Source organism: Tympanuchus pallidicinctus, unplaced genomic scaffold (genome assembly GCF_026119805.1).
Source record: "Tympanuchus pallidicinctus isolate F22 unplaced genomic scaffold, pur_lepc_1.0 scaffold30, whole genome shotgun sequence".
In the NCBI taxonomy this organism is placed as follows: Eukaryota; Metazoa; Chordata; class Aves; order Galliformes; family Phasianidae; genus Tympanuchus; species Tympanuchus pallidicinctus.
In genome coordinates this window covers 1,591,329-1,605,832 of record NW_026294748.1, presented here as the reverse complement: position 1 = coordinate 1,605,832, position 14,504 = coordinate 1,591,329, and the positions used below count along the sequence as shown (strand labels likewise).

At 43.6% G+C, this 14,504-nt stretch overlaps 1 protein-coding gene across 6 annotated transcripts in view; it reads right to left on the bottom strand.

The window, feature by feature from the left end:
* Positions 1 to 14,504, bottom strand: part of CADM1 (cell adhesion molecule 1) — a 158,448-nt gene that overhangs the window by 26,761 nt on the left and 117,183 nt on the right. For 5 of the 6 annotated variants that reach the window (XM_052697456.1, XM_052697457.1, XM_052697458.1 and 2 more), the window contains exons 6-8: positions 7,565 to 7,664; positions 4,149 to 4,321; positions 604 to 675 (exon numbers count right to left, since the gene is read on the bottom strand). In XM_052697456.1, coding sequence (XP_052553416.1) covers positions 604 to 675; positions 4,149 to 4,321; positions 7,565 to 7,664 — 345 coding nt within the window. The remainder of the gene's footprint in view (positions 1 to 603; positions 676 to 4,148; positions 4,322 to 7,564; positions 7,665 to 14,504) is intronic. The other variant, XM_052697461.1, reaches the window with a different exon arrangement.

The following is a 14,504-nucleotide window of genomic DNA, read 5'->3' as shown; positions in this document are numbered from 1 at the left end:
GTTCATCTTTTCTTACCAGACAGGCAAAAAACTCAACGTTCTTAAAGCCAGCTCCTCAAAAAGGCTCCGACAGAGACTTTTTGACTCAATAAAAAATGCCTGGTGGGATTCATTTTTTGTGGGAGAGCGAGGAACGCAGCTTAATACAGAAATGGACGAAACACCAATGCATGACAGAAAGCATCTCCAGTCACATTAGGTGAATTAAATCACTCAAGACCATACTTTATGCTTCCAAGTAATTAAGTGCTCAGAAATTGGTACTGATGGGGTCGAGGGTAAAACGATTCCAAGTACAAACCTAGTTCTAAGGCTGTTTACATCCTGCATTTGGAAGTACCCAGTATGAGCCACCAGTAACTGAATCAAAAGCTCTTTCTGCCATGGCGATTTCCATGCTTCAGAAACACCTGCAGTCAAGATGCCCCAACTTCTTCAACTGCCAGATTAGGACTCACACAGTGGGTGCATTTGAGAAAAAAAAAAATAAAATGGAAATCAAGTGATTGGTTTGTTGTTTTTCCCCAGGCTTCAAGCTCTGCTTACATACATAAAAGACAATAAACATTCAGGACATTTCCAATGGTTATGAAGGTACCATACCTGTGATGGTGGTAGGGATGGTGGTGGTAGTGGTGGTGGTTGTTGTGGGAGGAGGGATAGTTGTGGGGGGATCTGGATAAAATATAAAAAGGAAAATAATAAAAAAGCAAATTAAGAAAAAACAAGCAGAACACAACAGCGATCAATAATGATCAGAGAAAAAACAAGGACGCTAAGAAGCAGCATGGCTCTTGGGTGCCCTTCCTCCTCTAAAACCAGGTGGGGAACTTCCAGCTGGCTTTAAAGGCCAAGGGCCAGATCCTCAGCAGCTGGACGTCACCTCCAGCTCGATCCCCATCGAGGGAGCTACGTGTGGACAGTCCAGATGGAGAACCTGGCCCAGAAACTCTCCCCCTTTTTGCCTCTTACAACGCTCAACAAAATAAAACAAAAAAACAAAAAACAAATAAAACCCAGCATAAATTAGTCAATGAGAGAGAGAGAAAAAATGGAATGGGAAAGCTGTAAGAAAAATAAACTGCACACTTTCCACAACAAAAAAAGAACAGTTTACATGTACAAAGAAAGACACAGTGGTGCTTTGTTGTTTGTCTACATATACATCTGAAATCCAGGTGGGAGGTTTGTGTGAGGGGCCCTGCTGTGCTTAACAGACTAAATATCAACAGCACACGAATATATCTCACTTTTTTTTCCAGGGCTGTTAACTTCACTCTATTCTTCCTCTATGAATACACGTCAGCAGGATGTTAAAAACTACTTCAAAGATAGTAATAAATACAAAGAAATGAAAACATCATTACTGAATATCCATTTCACCAAGATCTTTTCATAAAAATGTCAGTATTTCTCTGACAGTTTTATTTTAACACTCTTGTTTTGGCTCGTAGCACACTGTTAATGAGAAACACAGATACGGAGATGCTTCTCTTTGTAACTAATAACCACTTCTCACAGACACTTGACCTGCTCAGAATCAAATGCTGCCGCTCTTCCCATAGTTATATTACGTACGTGGGCACATCCTCATCAAAACTATTGGGCAGGAGGAGGAAGATATGAGAAGATGTGAAAGAAAAAAATATGTATCAATGCCCAGATGATCAAACTGAATGTGCTAAGTAGTTGGGAAGACTTTGAACTACGGATTCGTTCCGCAATAATAGAGCATGAAACATTTCATAGGCTTTTGATTTTAGGTTTTCTCTATAGCACGTCAGCTTTCCATCACTAACACATCTGCTACTCTTTTATCTCCAAGAAAGCTCTCAGATTCCCTAATTAATACATCTGAACTTTAATTATGTGCTGCACCTTTATTGTATTCTGCACAACTTCCTGAAAGTTAAGAGACATTACCTTGGAATTCGCTCCAGTGTGGAGACAGCTACAGACATTGGCCATATATGCTGAGAACCATTTTGTCCTGCTCCTACATTCCAAGTCACTCAGTCCCTATGCTTACGCTGGAGAACCTTCTCACTCTTCTGCCCAAGATGCTGTCACATCTCCATAGGATTGAGGGAAGAATCACCCTGCCCTTCCAGCAAGCCAGCAGTGGTGGCTGAACCCAGCTCATCTCCCATCTCTGCACTGGGGACGATGCTGTGTGGCAGCTCTCCCTTAATAAATGCAAGAAATGATTGTGTGCTAATTGTGCCAGAAGCTTCTAGAAGATGCAGCTGCCCATAGGGAGGAAAAGCGTGAAAGGAATGTGTGTCAATGCAATTAGATATCCTTACACCATGTGTGCAACAGAGGAAGGTGTGCAAAGCACTGATCAGCAGCCGCTCTTTTGCAAGCCCTGGCTGCTGGCGATCATTTGCACTTGATACCATTGAAATGTAGGTGTGTTCGTTTGGTGTGGAGACTAAATCAGCTCTACCTGCCCTGGAGTGCATCCCCCACAAAGGGGATGGGAGCTGGGGGCTGAGTCCCAGGGGGCAAGCAGTGAGCACATCTTCCTGCTGGCTTTCACACTACTCCAACAGAGGTATACAGACTCCATAGCCTATATATTATTCACTGTCTTCCAGGGGGGAGAGGTGCCAAATGCAGCAAAGTCTGGAGAAGTGCATGCTTTCCATTGACACGTGGAGGGAGACCAGCAGCTCTTCTCCAAGCTCACCACAGCAATACTGGATTCCTTTTGGTTTCCTTAAGGTTCTATGCTAGAGGGCTTCAGATGATGATCACAGCCCAATCACTTCCGTTACAACAGCAGCTCTGGATTTCTCCCATCTAAAGTCAGGGCTGAAGGAGTTCTTTATGTTGTCCAGAGTGCTGAGTCGTAGCGGGGCACAGCCAAACATACAGCAACAGGATGTGGTGGGATGAGAAACCATTACTTGGCTGTAAGTTCCTGACAAACCACGAGAAGCCTTCCTACATGCTACAGCATCTGATGGATAGTTGAACTCTGCAGTCCACAAGTTAATGCCCCCTGGGAACGGCACCATCTTTACTGTTATTTGGAACTTAACTCTCAGAGAGGGGAAGCACTGCACACTGGAGTCTTTCCGAGCTACAGACACCAGAAAACTACCTGCATGCTGGAGTATAGGAGTTCAATTTCAGCACAGAGCTATTAGCTTTGATATAGGCTTCGATCTCTGGGCAGGTTTCTAAAACTGGACCTACAACTGGTCCCATGCCAGTGGTGATGCTGGGTTCCACACTAATTACTGGCATCAGAGAGAATACAAGAGAATTTAGGCTGCAGAGCTTCCAGAAGCTGTTGCACAGCATGAACTTCAAACCAAAGCATGTTACTGCCCCATCTGAATATCAGGCAATACCCACCACAAGCTCAGCTCCACCATTCAGTAACCACTCTAACAGCTAAGGTTCACATATGCAGCCCAGGGGAATTCTTTGTAATTAAAGAAGGGGATCACTCTTCGAGTGCCTCTGAATCTCCATTATATGCAACACCTCGTGACAGGAGTACAACAAGGTTTAGAGCAATGGCAAAATAATGTAGAGGAACTGAGGAATTAAAGTAGGTACTTAATAGCACTTTAAAGAGAGGCTGAGACATGTTTTAGTGTCTGCTCAGCAGCCACGGATAGGCTTAGGACATCTCATTCCTCCCATTTATTTACTGGTTTGCAATTACTGGGGGATGCTGGCTGACTCTTCAGTCATTTAACTCGCTAATAAAAGACTGGGGGAAAAAACCAACCCTGAAGACACTGAAAAAAGGTATTACAAAAAGGAAAAAGGAATCATCAGAGAAGTCCTGCCAGGCTAGAGAACTTCCCAGTTCTCCCCATGCCTCTGTTCCAGCTTTGTTTCAGGCCTCATCTGACAGCACGTGCCTCGGTGAGCCCCCAACAACAGCTCCAGGGAAAGGAAGCGAATGGCTCTGCACCTGACGCACAACACCGAGAGTCACAGAAGCAAAAGAAATGCTTTTCCAGCCCCTAGCCCACCCCGGTATCTGGTAGGTGTGTTGGGAGCTATCTGTCATCCTTCCAGGAAGCAAAAAAAAAAAAAGTTAACTTCTTTCAAAGCTTTCCGAGAGCAGCATGTTGCAATTACGTGTAAATGAGTCTAGAAGAACGGTGGTTGTTCTCACGTACCGTATACAAACAGCATGTAATCCGCATGTGATTTCCCCACCGCGTTTGAAGCCTCACAGCGGTATGTACCATTATCTGTTTTGTTTAGGTTACTAATGAGAAGGTTTGAACCAGACACTACAACGTGTTGAGGCATCTCATCATCTACTCTTAACCACCTCATGTCCGTAGGCCTACAGAGGAGGGAGAAAAAGAAATAAGCACATTACTATTTTCCTACGGTAAAGATGGCATCTTCAATAGTTCATCCACAGACAGAAAGCCCAAAACCAAGAAAAACTGTAAAGAAATAACACATGCTTTTTTGCACTACTCAAGCCCAGATGCTGTCGGGCTTCCTCAATTTAAATTTATATTAACCCCACAGGAAACTGTATCCAGACCTTAAATTTTCTGAAGACACTAATGCAAGCAGGAAGAAAGTTCATTAGTGGTTAATCATTCGCTTAATCAGTACATCTGAAATCTTTGAGGCCTATGGACTACATGTGCATCCATAGGGTGCTGAGTGCAGATCTGGACATGTGACAGAACAAGTACATTTGCATCAAGTTTGAACCATTTCACAAAGAGACGTGATAGACTTATTTACTTCAATTTTGGCTCTGCTGCTCAGTGATAGCATTTTAGCTGCTTAGCAAACAGGAGCACCTTTCTTCTCTCCCCAGTTCTGCTTCTCCCATTGGCAGCCTGCTTCCTGCATCCTTTTACTTAATGGGACCAAAATGAGCATCACGTTTGGATAATTTAGGGAATGAAATTAGCATGTTTTGTTAGAGCTGGTAAAGCCAGTAAGGAAAACAAATGCTGCAGGGCCTGGGGAGTTGTTATTATTATTATTATTATTACTATGAAAATCTTTGAACAGCAGTAAGGACAGATCAGCTACTCCTCTGAGACAGCCCATACCAGCAAGAAAAACATAGAGAAGCTTTCAGAATGACTAAACACTGATCTCTGAATAAAGGGAGGTTTAAACAATAACACATTCTTCAGACTGCCTATTTCCAAAAGCAAAGTCTGCAGGTTGTATTTTGCTGGGAGCTAGTGCTGTTGAAGGTACCAAAAGAGCTCAGGCTTATGGCAGACTGCTGTAGTGAAGTCAAAGCTCTTCAACTCTCAGCATCCCAGCCACTCGACTGGAATGGCTGCAAAATTCAATAAAACCCTTCGGTTCTCAGCTGCCTCATAGAAAACTGACATCTGATTTCAGACAAAGGCTTGGCGCGCTCTTCCTTGCTTTGCTCCATCCCTGGAGGCACTCAAGGCCAGAGTAGATGGGGCTCTGGACAGCCTGATTCAGTGGGTAGCAAGCCTGCCCATGGCTGGGGCTTGGAACAAAAATGATAAAGTCCCCCTCCAGCCTAAGCCCTTCTATGGTCCTACAATTGCCACCCGTGGCAGGATGGGCACTCACTGCAGAGCACACCACTAATACACCCATAACCGCTCACGAGAGCTGTAGCTGCAGTTCTACCTCAGTGTTAGGGGAAAGGTTTCTGATGCTCCTAGCTACCATTTTCCAAGAGCAATTATGGAGCCCCAAGGCCTCACATGCTGTATGTGCTACACAGCAGCCTGTTTCTCTAAGAACTGAATATCCTAAAAGTGACAGTTTCACCATCTTCCTACTTTTGTCATTGAGTTTTCTTGTGTTTTTCCTTCTGACTGTCTTATCTTGGGCAATAACAAAAGAGAAATTTCTACATTCTGGCTTTGTTTTTCCCTGAGCTTCCCCACTAGCCTAATGTTCATGATGCAAAATATTGCAGAGAAATGCTTTTGTCTAACTGAAGAAACATCTCTGTTCATCCTAAACTGCTGCAAAGAGCTAAACACAGTATTTTTTTACTGTATATTTTCTTATGCTTCGAGAGACACGGGTGAAATGACTACATAAGTAAATTCCTAGCACATTACTAGCATCACCATAACATTAAGTGGCATAGTGCCTGGGAGAGGTGTCTGTCTTAGTTAATGTGTGTATGCCTTATTCATAGCCTGAAAAAAAAAAAACAAAAAAAAAAAAGTAAGGAAGCCTATTCATCAAATTCCCAGATGATAGCAAATGGGAGGAACTGCTGTTACCCATGAGAGGAGAAATGCAAGGGGGCTTTGACAGATTCTGAACGGGGAGTAGGGGGATGTGCCAGCCTCTAAAGTACAGGGAAGGAGGAATAAACAAAATCACCTAGGTGAGGTAGGAGACTACTGTGGAGGATGACAGTATCACAAGCCTTCTTGCTTCTGAGCTGCATAGACCCTTCCTGTCCCTGCCCACAGAAGCAGAACTGTCAAACTGGATGACTTCAAGTTAGACTACACCTGCAGTACTCTTCAGTTCTGGGCACGCTACCAAGGAGACGCTGACAGATTTCAGGGATGTTTGCAGAAATCTCATGGACATGATGAAAATAAAAAAGGATAGTAAATACTTGACAGCCATAAATCCAAGTGGAAGAGGAAGTATTAAAAACAACAACCAAAAAAAGTCAACGAAATTGAAATTAGAACAACAATGGAAGTGTGGAAAAAAATGTACCCTCCCTCGTCAGGAATTTCCTGATGCATAAATCTCTTAAACAATATAAGAAAGCCTCAAGGGCATGGCAGAAGGAGAAAAGATAAAACTTGCATTTCATAGAAACAACACAGGTCACCAAAAATCGAGAATTATCATACAGTCAATACAAACAGAAAGACAGATTGCCTTACCTTACAGATCCATTCCACTTTTACAAGTGCTCAATTCTTTGGGCCATTCATACTTCTGCATACTTGCACCTTATTAGGATTCAACACACAGGCCACTGACCTTGCTTTTGCAGATTAATTGCAACCAATTGCCACCTACGCCATTCCCTGGGGAAGAGATGTATGGCTGCACAATACCTGTGCTACTGCCTGTCCTTTCTACACCAGAGGGCTTGCTCCTCTCCTGGGAGCTCTAACAGCAAGAGTTCCTCAGTCTCTTTTTTATATATATATATATCTATATATATACATAGGAATAAATGCAAATCAAAATAGATGTCTTCATTTGAATTAATTTAGATCTGCGGGAGAAGTTGTCCAGAGAGGCGGTGGTGCCCCGTCCCTGCAGACAGCCAAGGTCAGGCTGGACGGGGCTGTGAGCACTGCTGAGCTGTGGGTGTCCCTGTGCGCTGCAGGGAGCGGCACCAGGCGGCCCTTGATGCTCCCTTCCAACCCAAACCATTCTGGGAACCTACGACTGGGCAGCACGAATGCTGGTGCAGAAAGGATCTCTCCACTCTTTCATTCTGTCGCATCGTCTTCGCAGCAGAGAATGGCGTATTCAATTTCTGCAAGAGCAAAGGAGGCCGAAAAAGCCCAGCACGTTTCTGGGGCACAGCTCCATCACTGCCTGGTGCATCCTTGGGCAGTTCCCAACTTACTGTGGTTTTCCAAAAGCTGCGCACGTCAGTTCGAGCGGCTCCCCTTCTCTCGTGAGGCCTTGCACTGGGTAATTCTGAGAAACCCGCACTTGAGGCTTATCTGCGTGACAAAAACATCATTTCATAAATTTCCTCGTCAGACAGAATCCCATTTCTACGCACCCAACACCAAAAGACAGTCATCACCACCGCTCCTTTTGGCCCCCTCTATGCCACTCGTCTAATCAGAACTTGCTATTTGCTTCAAGACGGAGTGATGAGCAATGGGAAACGTGAGCAGATAGGAGATCTGCACTGACTTGAGCACCACCGTTCCCCAGGAAAGGCATTTTGCTGCACCAGAGTTTATCTCTGAACTCACTCAAGCTAAAAGGAACTCATTTGCCTTCATGCTAAGGTGAAACCGGTGATATCTGCGGTGCTCGGAATTGATATGTTTTATCGTGTATCATATATTACTGTATGACAACACCTTGTGTCCACGCATATTAATACGTCTGGGCTTTACAAGAGATGCTTGTTAGAAACACAAAAAGGCACCACAGCCACCGCTGCTTTTGTTTGAACAACCCAAGATTTTCGTTAGTCGAAATGAAGCTCTTCTAAATCCTAAAATAAACACAGAGAATTAAAGCATTCACAGTGAGGCAGCCAGCTCAAACACGCTGTAGCAAAACCCTGCAGGAAAAATAAAACCCACAAAAACAACCACAACACACCGGAGCCCGTGATTAAAAAATTCATTGCCTCCTATAACTGAAAAGCAGATTAAGAATGCAATCTGAGCTGTAGCTAAACTGCTATCAATGTTATCAGTGCTACAGATGCCATTAGGCCGTGTGTATCTTTCAGGAATTTACTCAACTGTAAGAAATGAAGGAAGGCAAAAAATAAATCAGTATGCATAAAGGTTGAAACAATTCAAACATTTCTCTTTCCTTTGAGAGTTCACTGCTACCAAAACTATCAGCTTGCTGTATTTTATTAATTGTGTTTAACTCATTAACGTGCTTCCTATGGAATAATAGAGATTAGGAAAAAAAATGCAAGTCAGGATTTGACCAATTTAAACTCTCCTAATTTTCAGTAATGGAATAAGCTACACCAGTAAATCCTCTCCTGAGACGATGCACCACAAACATTTTACAAACGAATCCCATTACAGAACGCTTCCTGTGGCCACGAAACCAAGCAGTGTCTGCACACAGGTTACGGTGTCACGGATGTGTGTGAGCTGCAGAGTCCCAGCTCCAGTGGAAACACGAGGCTGAAGGATGCCTTAAACACAAGCTGACCCCCAGTGGGTGATGCTAAGGTAACTAAGGGCTAATGCCAGAACAAGCCTGGTTGGATGACATGCTCTTAGAGGTCTTTCCCAACCATCATGATTCTATGAAAGAGGAGAAAAGCTTCTGAGCCCTGTTTACAGGGGAAAATGGAGACCATCTTGCATGGCCTCTTCTGCTGCTCCAATGAGACAAATTTCCCTATTTCTAATGAGATGCTTAACAGCTGTCAATTACTTATGGCAATCAAGAGGAATACACTGAAGGCTCGTTGTACTGAGAATGAACTGCAAACTAAGTAGGCTCTCCCAAAACTACAAGAGCCAAGTCCTTCCATTCCAGCTTCTCACCCCACAGCCTCCATTACTCAAATGAAAGAAGCAAAGTGAATCTACACCACTTGGATTTGCACACTGTAGGGATGGGGAGGAGAGTTTGAGGCTGGAGCTGAGGAAGAAGGTTTGGCAGTGAGGGCGGTGAGGCGCTGGCACAGGTTGCCCAGAGAGGCGGTGGTGCCCCGTCCCTGCAGACAGCCAAGGTCAGGCTGGACGGGGCTGTGAGCACTGCTGAGCTGTGGGTGTCCCTGTGCGCTGCAGGGAGCAGCAACATACAGCCCTTGATGCTCCCTTCCACCCAAACCATTCTGTGATTCTATGTCACACACACAGTATAAATCCGGACTTCATTAACACACAGTTGCACTTGAGAAGACAACAACGCTCCCAATAGAGTTATCACAATGATTGTCTCTTCTAAGCAGGACTCATCAACAAGCAAGTAATTACAGAAGGCACTTATGGAAATGGGAAGTGCTTCAAAATGCTGAAAGATGGCTGGTCACTCCAGAGAACTGACATTTCAATTAGGCACGTAATACACAGGGAAAATTCCACCTGCTTTGACCAAGAATTTGGAGCAGACTGTCTTTTTTCTTTTTTCTTCTTTTTTTTAAGGACATAAATAATCTTTAATTTTGCTGCTCAGTTGAAGTCGGTACCTTTCTTCTTCAGATTATGGATTCTTAAGTAAAGCTGTCTAAAACGCCAGATCCTGAGCTCAGATCCTACCTGGAATTGTGGCATTTAGCAACCAACACCAGCATGATGTTTTTCAAGGTCTGTACCAATGGTTTGCCACCTATTAACCACTTCATTAAAAAGGCCACGTTCCAGTAGTGACATCTATGGTAGTACAATGTGGGGCAATGACCATCTCAGATGGAAGTCCAGGGCATAAGCAACAGCAGAAGAACTTTTACTACCAAGTGCATTCCAATGCCTGATATCCTCAACTTGGAACTTCATAACATCACGTTGCCTGATTACTGCATAAAAATAAATGCTTGCATCTATGCTTCTGAGCCACAATACACTCCACTGGCAGCCAATTAGATGAAACAACCTCAAGCTATTTCCTAGTATGCCTATTTCTAGTGGCTTAAAAAAAAAAAAGAAACCCTAGTAATTTAATAAGGCACCTTTATTAAGCTAAATTCATTCAAAACCTACGAGTGATATACAAGGTTAAATACCAGTAGTCTAAAGGTTACACTGCAGCAGCAACCAATTTGAAAAACTTATTACAAAACCATTCTGCATTTGATGAGATTTCTTTTACAACACACGCATTGTGTGCCTCAAAGACAACTGAAAAGCAGCCTTCAGAGAGGCGACAGCAAGCCCTGCTCCTTGCCTGGCCTGTCAATTATGGCATGCATGAGGCCAAAACTCTCAGCCTCCCACACTCCTGAAAGCAACCAGGAAAGGAAAAATAATACAATCATAGAATCATTAAGGATGGAAAAGACCTCTAAGATCATCAAGTCTACCCATCCACCAATACTGCCCATTAAATCACGTCCCTGTGCTACATCTACCCTTTCATCTCATCAACATTTCCAGAGATGCTGATTCCACCACCTCCCTGCGCAGCCTGTGCCAATGCTCAACTGCTGTTTGAGAGAAGAAATTCTTCCTAATATGCAACCTGTACTCAGGTTATATGTACCTGTACCCATAGCTCTTGTGCTATCAGTCCCTCACGGTGGAGTTGGACTAAGGCTCTTCCTGCGTGTATCGCCCATGCCTGTCAAGTTCCTCCACAATTGATCCAATCTTCCAGCAGGATTTCTATGAAGTCTACACACCAGGATGTGTGCAAGACTCCAGGATTGGATACACTAGCACTAGTAGAGAAAAACCATCACCTCAGCTCCAGCTCCTTGCCTCACACACACATGGAAGCGCTGGTTTCTCTACGGAAAGCTTCTGCTGCAGCATTCCAACCATTCCATTTGCCAAGATGCAGCTCCACTTCTGTGAAGAAGGGATACGGGCTGCACCCACTTTCCAGAGTTTTAAAACGCTGTGGTTCAGAAATTACCCAGACCCTCAAGTCATTCTGCATACGCCTTGACTCTTCTTCTTATTAACTGTTAGGCAGTTTTGTGCCATCAGCAAAGATTATTAACAGCGATTTTTTTGATTATTATTTTTTTTTAAAGAACTTCTAAATGAGTCATGGGAGCACTGAAGAGCATCAGGCTAAGCACCCAGGCCGGTGCATTTACTCTAAAAATACCATCACTTGCTGATTACTCCCTAATGACTATTCTTTGAGATCTGCCAGTTAGTGATTTCTTAATCCACTTAAATGTGCGCTCCATCGATTATGCTTAGATCTCATTAATCAGTCAGGATATCATGTAATACAGAGTTCAGTGTCTTACAAAAACCTAAGCCCATTATTTCTACCCATTTACTTTCATCAGGCAGACCTATGATCTCAAAGACAGAAACGAGCTCGTCGTCTCAGGAAGTGACACCGGACTGATTGGGACAGCCTGATCCCAGCACAGCCCAATGCTAGCTCTGCTGTGTGGCTCTGGGACATCAGGGCTTTGTGCCATCCCCTCAGGGCTCCTCCAGTCAACAGGTACGTCATTTCAAGAAACATGGAGATACAGCACTGAGGGACATGGCTAGTGGGCAAGATTGGTAGTAGGTGGAAGGATAGCTGATCTTAGAGGTCTTTTCCAACCTCAATGACTCTTTAATTCTATTAGTGCCTTCAGCGTAACGTTACCAACTGGAGGAAGGCAGCCAAGTTTTGCTGAGAACATTTATCTCGTTTGTAAGAGGACTAAACCCAACGGCAGCATGACAGGAGGCAGCACACCCCTCTGCAGGCACTAAGTGCTGCATGGTAACAGCATGGGTTTCTCCAACTGCCAAGCCCGTGGTTGAATTCCCACACACTGCAGCCCACAAGGATGCTAATGCATATTAGATGTGACTCCTACATGGAAATATGACCTGAAATAAAAGGATGGTTTACTTGGGAAATGCAAGGAGGCAGGTGAATGATGGTTATGCTCTTGCCCTCATGTCTCCCCCATGAAACACATTCAGAATACTCTTAACGAGGAAAACGTGTGCAGTAAATTTAAGTGTGTGGCTGCACCCAGTAATTCCACTGCTACGAGCTGCAAAACATAAACGACATCACACTTGAGGTGGATGTTCTCTGGGGCCGTGCCAGTCATCTCTGAGTTGAATCATCACACTCCAGCAGCTCCTGGTCCTCCAGCAATCTCAGAGTGATACGGCTCCTACGACGCAGCAATCTGTCCACTCTAAGCACAAAAAACTGCACTGAAACAGTCATTAATACCACAGTTAAAACATTCTGGAAAACATTTCTTCAGCAGGAGGGACATTTCTCTGAACTCAGCCGACTCCCAGTGCTCACCAACCACCAAGAGTGACAAAGCAGCCAACCCTCCCTGGCCCACACCATCACCAAATTGCAGCTGAACACGTACATCATTAAGTAATGATGTGACAATAATGGTCAGCTCCTCCGTGGCAGACAAGGACGGGTTTCGTATCACCAGACTGTTTGCCAACTGAGAAAATTACAAAATGGATTCTTTCAATGATTCAGCTGAAAATTCTCTTGCCTGCACTGTAAAATTAGGCAGCGAATCCAAGTTTTAAAATCCATTTGGTGATTACTGAATTAATTCTCCAAGTGCGCCTCTTTGCAGAAATGATGACAGATGGTGTTCTCAGGAGATGGATCCTGCAGGTCAAGCAGAGTTTTTGCCCACTTTAGGTAATTCTGGCTTCAAAATCACCCAGAATACACTCTAGTGCCCATCTGAAGAAAGACGGTTATTTTTCAGAGATCCTCAGCTCTGCTTTGTTCTGTGTCCCAAACCAACAAGCTGCATTGTCTATAGAAATAGCAGTAATAAACCATTCTCAGAATCTGTCTCCTAGCAGTTTCTATATCTCACAGCGCTCACACGCTAGGGAACGTTCAGCAGGAATACATCTTTCAGTATTAAAACAAGTCAGAGATGTTGACAGCCATACACAGGTAGAGATGAACTGTCGCCTCAATCCAACATCAAGCAGATTTGCTTATCAAGAATGAAGTTAGAGAGAGCACAGACCTGGCAAACCAGGGCTTTCACCTCGCTTTGGTGGGGGCAGAGTCACCTCTAACATCAGTGGCCAGGACTTGGCTCTTAGGGACTGCACCCCAACTGAACTCCATGCTCAGGCATACCCAGGGGAACAGGAAGTTGTACCTAAAACATCCCTATGCCCAATATTTAGCTGCATGCTCCTGCTGAATACTTCCAAAGCTCAACGTCCAGGCTGTGCTGCGTGCTTTTCATTCCCAACAACACTCCTCTGAGAAAACCTTATTAATGAGCTTGCAAACGAGCACCCAACTGGGAAATGTCACAAACAAGAGTGGCTAATGCCCCAGAAAATCAAATAACTGAACACTTGGCTGATTGTGGTGCTTTTCATATTTCTAAAAAGGAGAGGGGGAGAAAAAAAAAAAAAGAGAGCTTTAAATCAAAGTTTCTGAAGAGGTCAACACCTCACTGAACAAAACAACTCATTTATTCATTTTAAGAAACCTCCAGATGATAAATTACATTGATGTTAATCACTTCACTGCATACTATGCAATTAATATTTGTACTCGATAAAAATATAAGGATTACTGAAGATGTGACAGCATACATATATGGTTGATTTTTAACATAATTGGGTGCAAAGCATTCTCCCATCGTAACAGCAGAGGCCGTAACAGATTCCTTTGGTGCATATTTTAGATGTACACTTATAGCTATTAAAAAAAAAGTGGAATACATTACTCATTATAACTTCAGAAAGAGGAGAAGAGAAGAGAAGAGAAGAGAAGAGAAGAGAAGAGAAGAGAAGAGAAGAGAAGAGAAGAGAAGAGAAGAGAAGAGAAGAGAAGAGAAGAGAAGAGAAGAGAAGAGAAGAGAAGAGAAGAGAAGAGAAGAGAAGAGAAGAGAAGAGAAGAGAAGAGAAGAGAAGAGAAGAGAAGAGAAGAGAAGAGAAGAGGAGTCAAATCAGGACTTCCACACTTTCATTTCCAGTATCGCATAATGACATAAAGAAAAGTACCACAAAAGCTGAACCTAAATGTTTCAGATTATCTGGTTCCATTTAATTCCTTAATGATATTTTAATGTGTTTTGGTGCTTCATTTCCTTTCTAAAATTACGCTCAACACCCTGGTCTTCCACCCCTCACTGAATGATCTGAATCACAAAAGGAAAGCAACATGAGCCCAACTCAACATATATTTCCAAGCCAGCACCA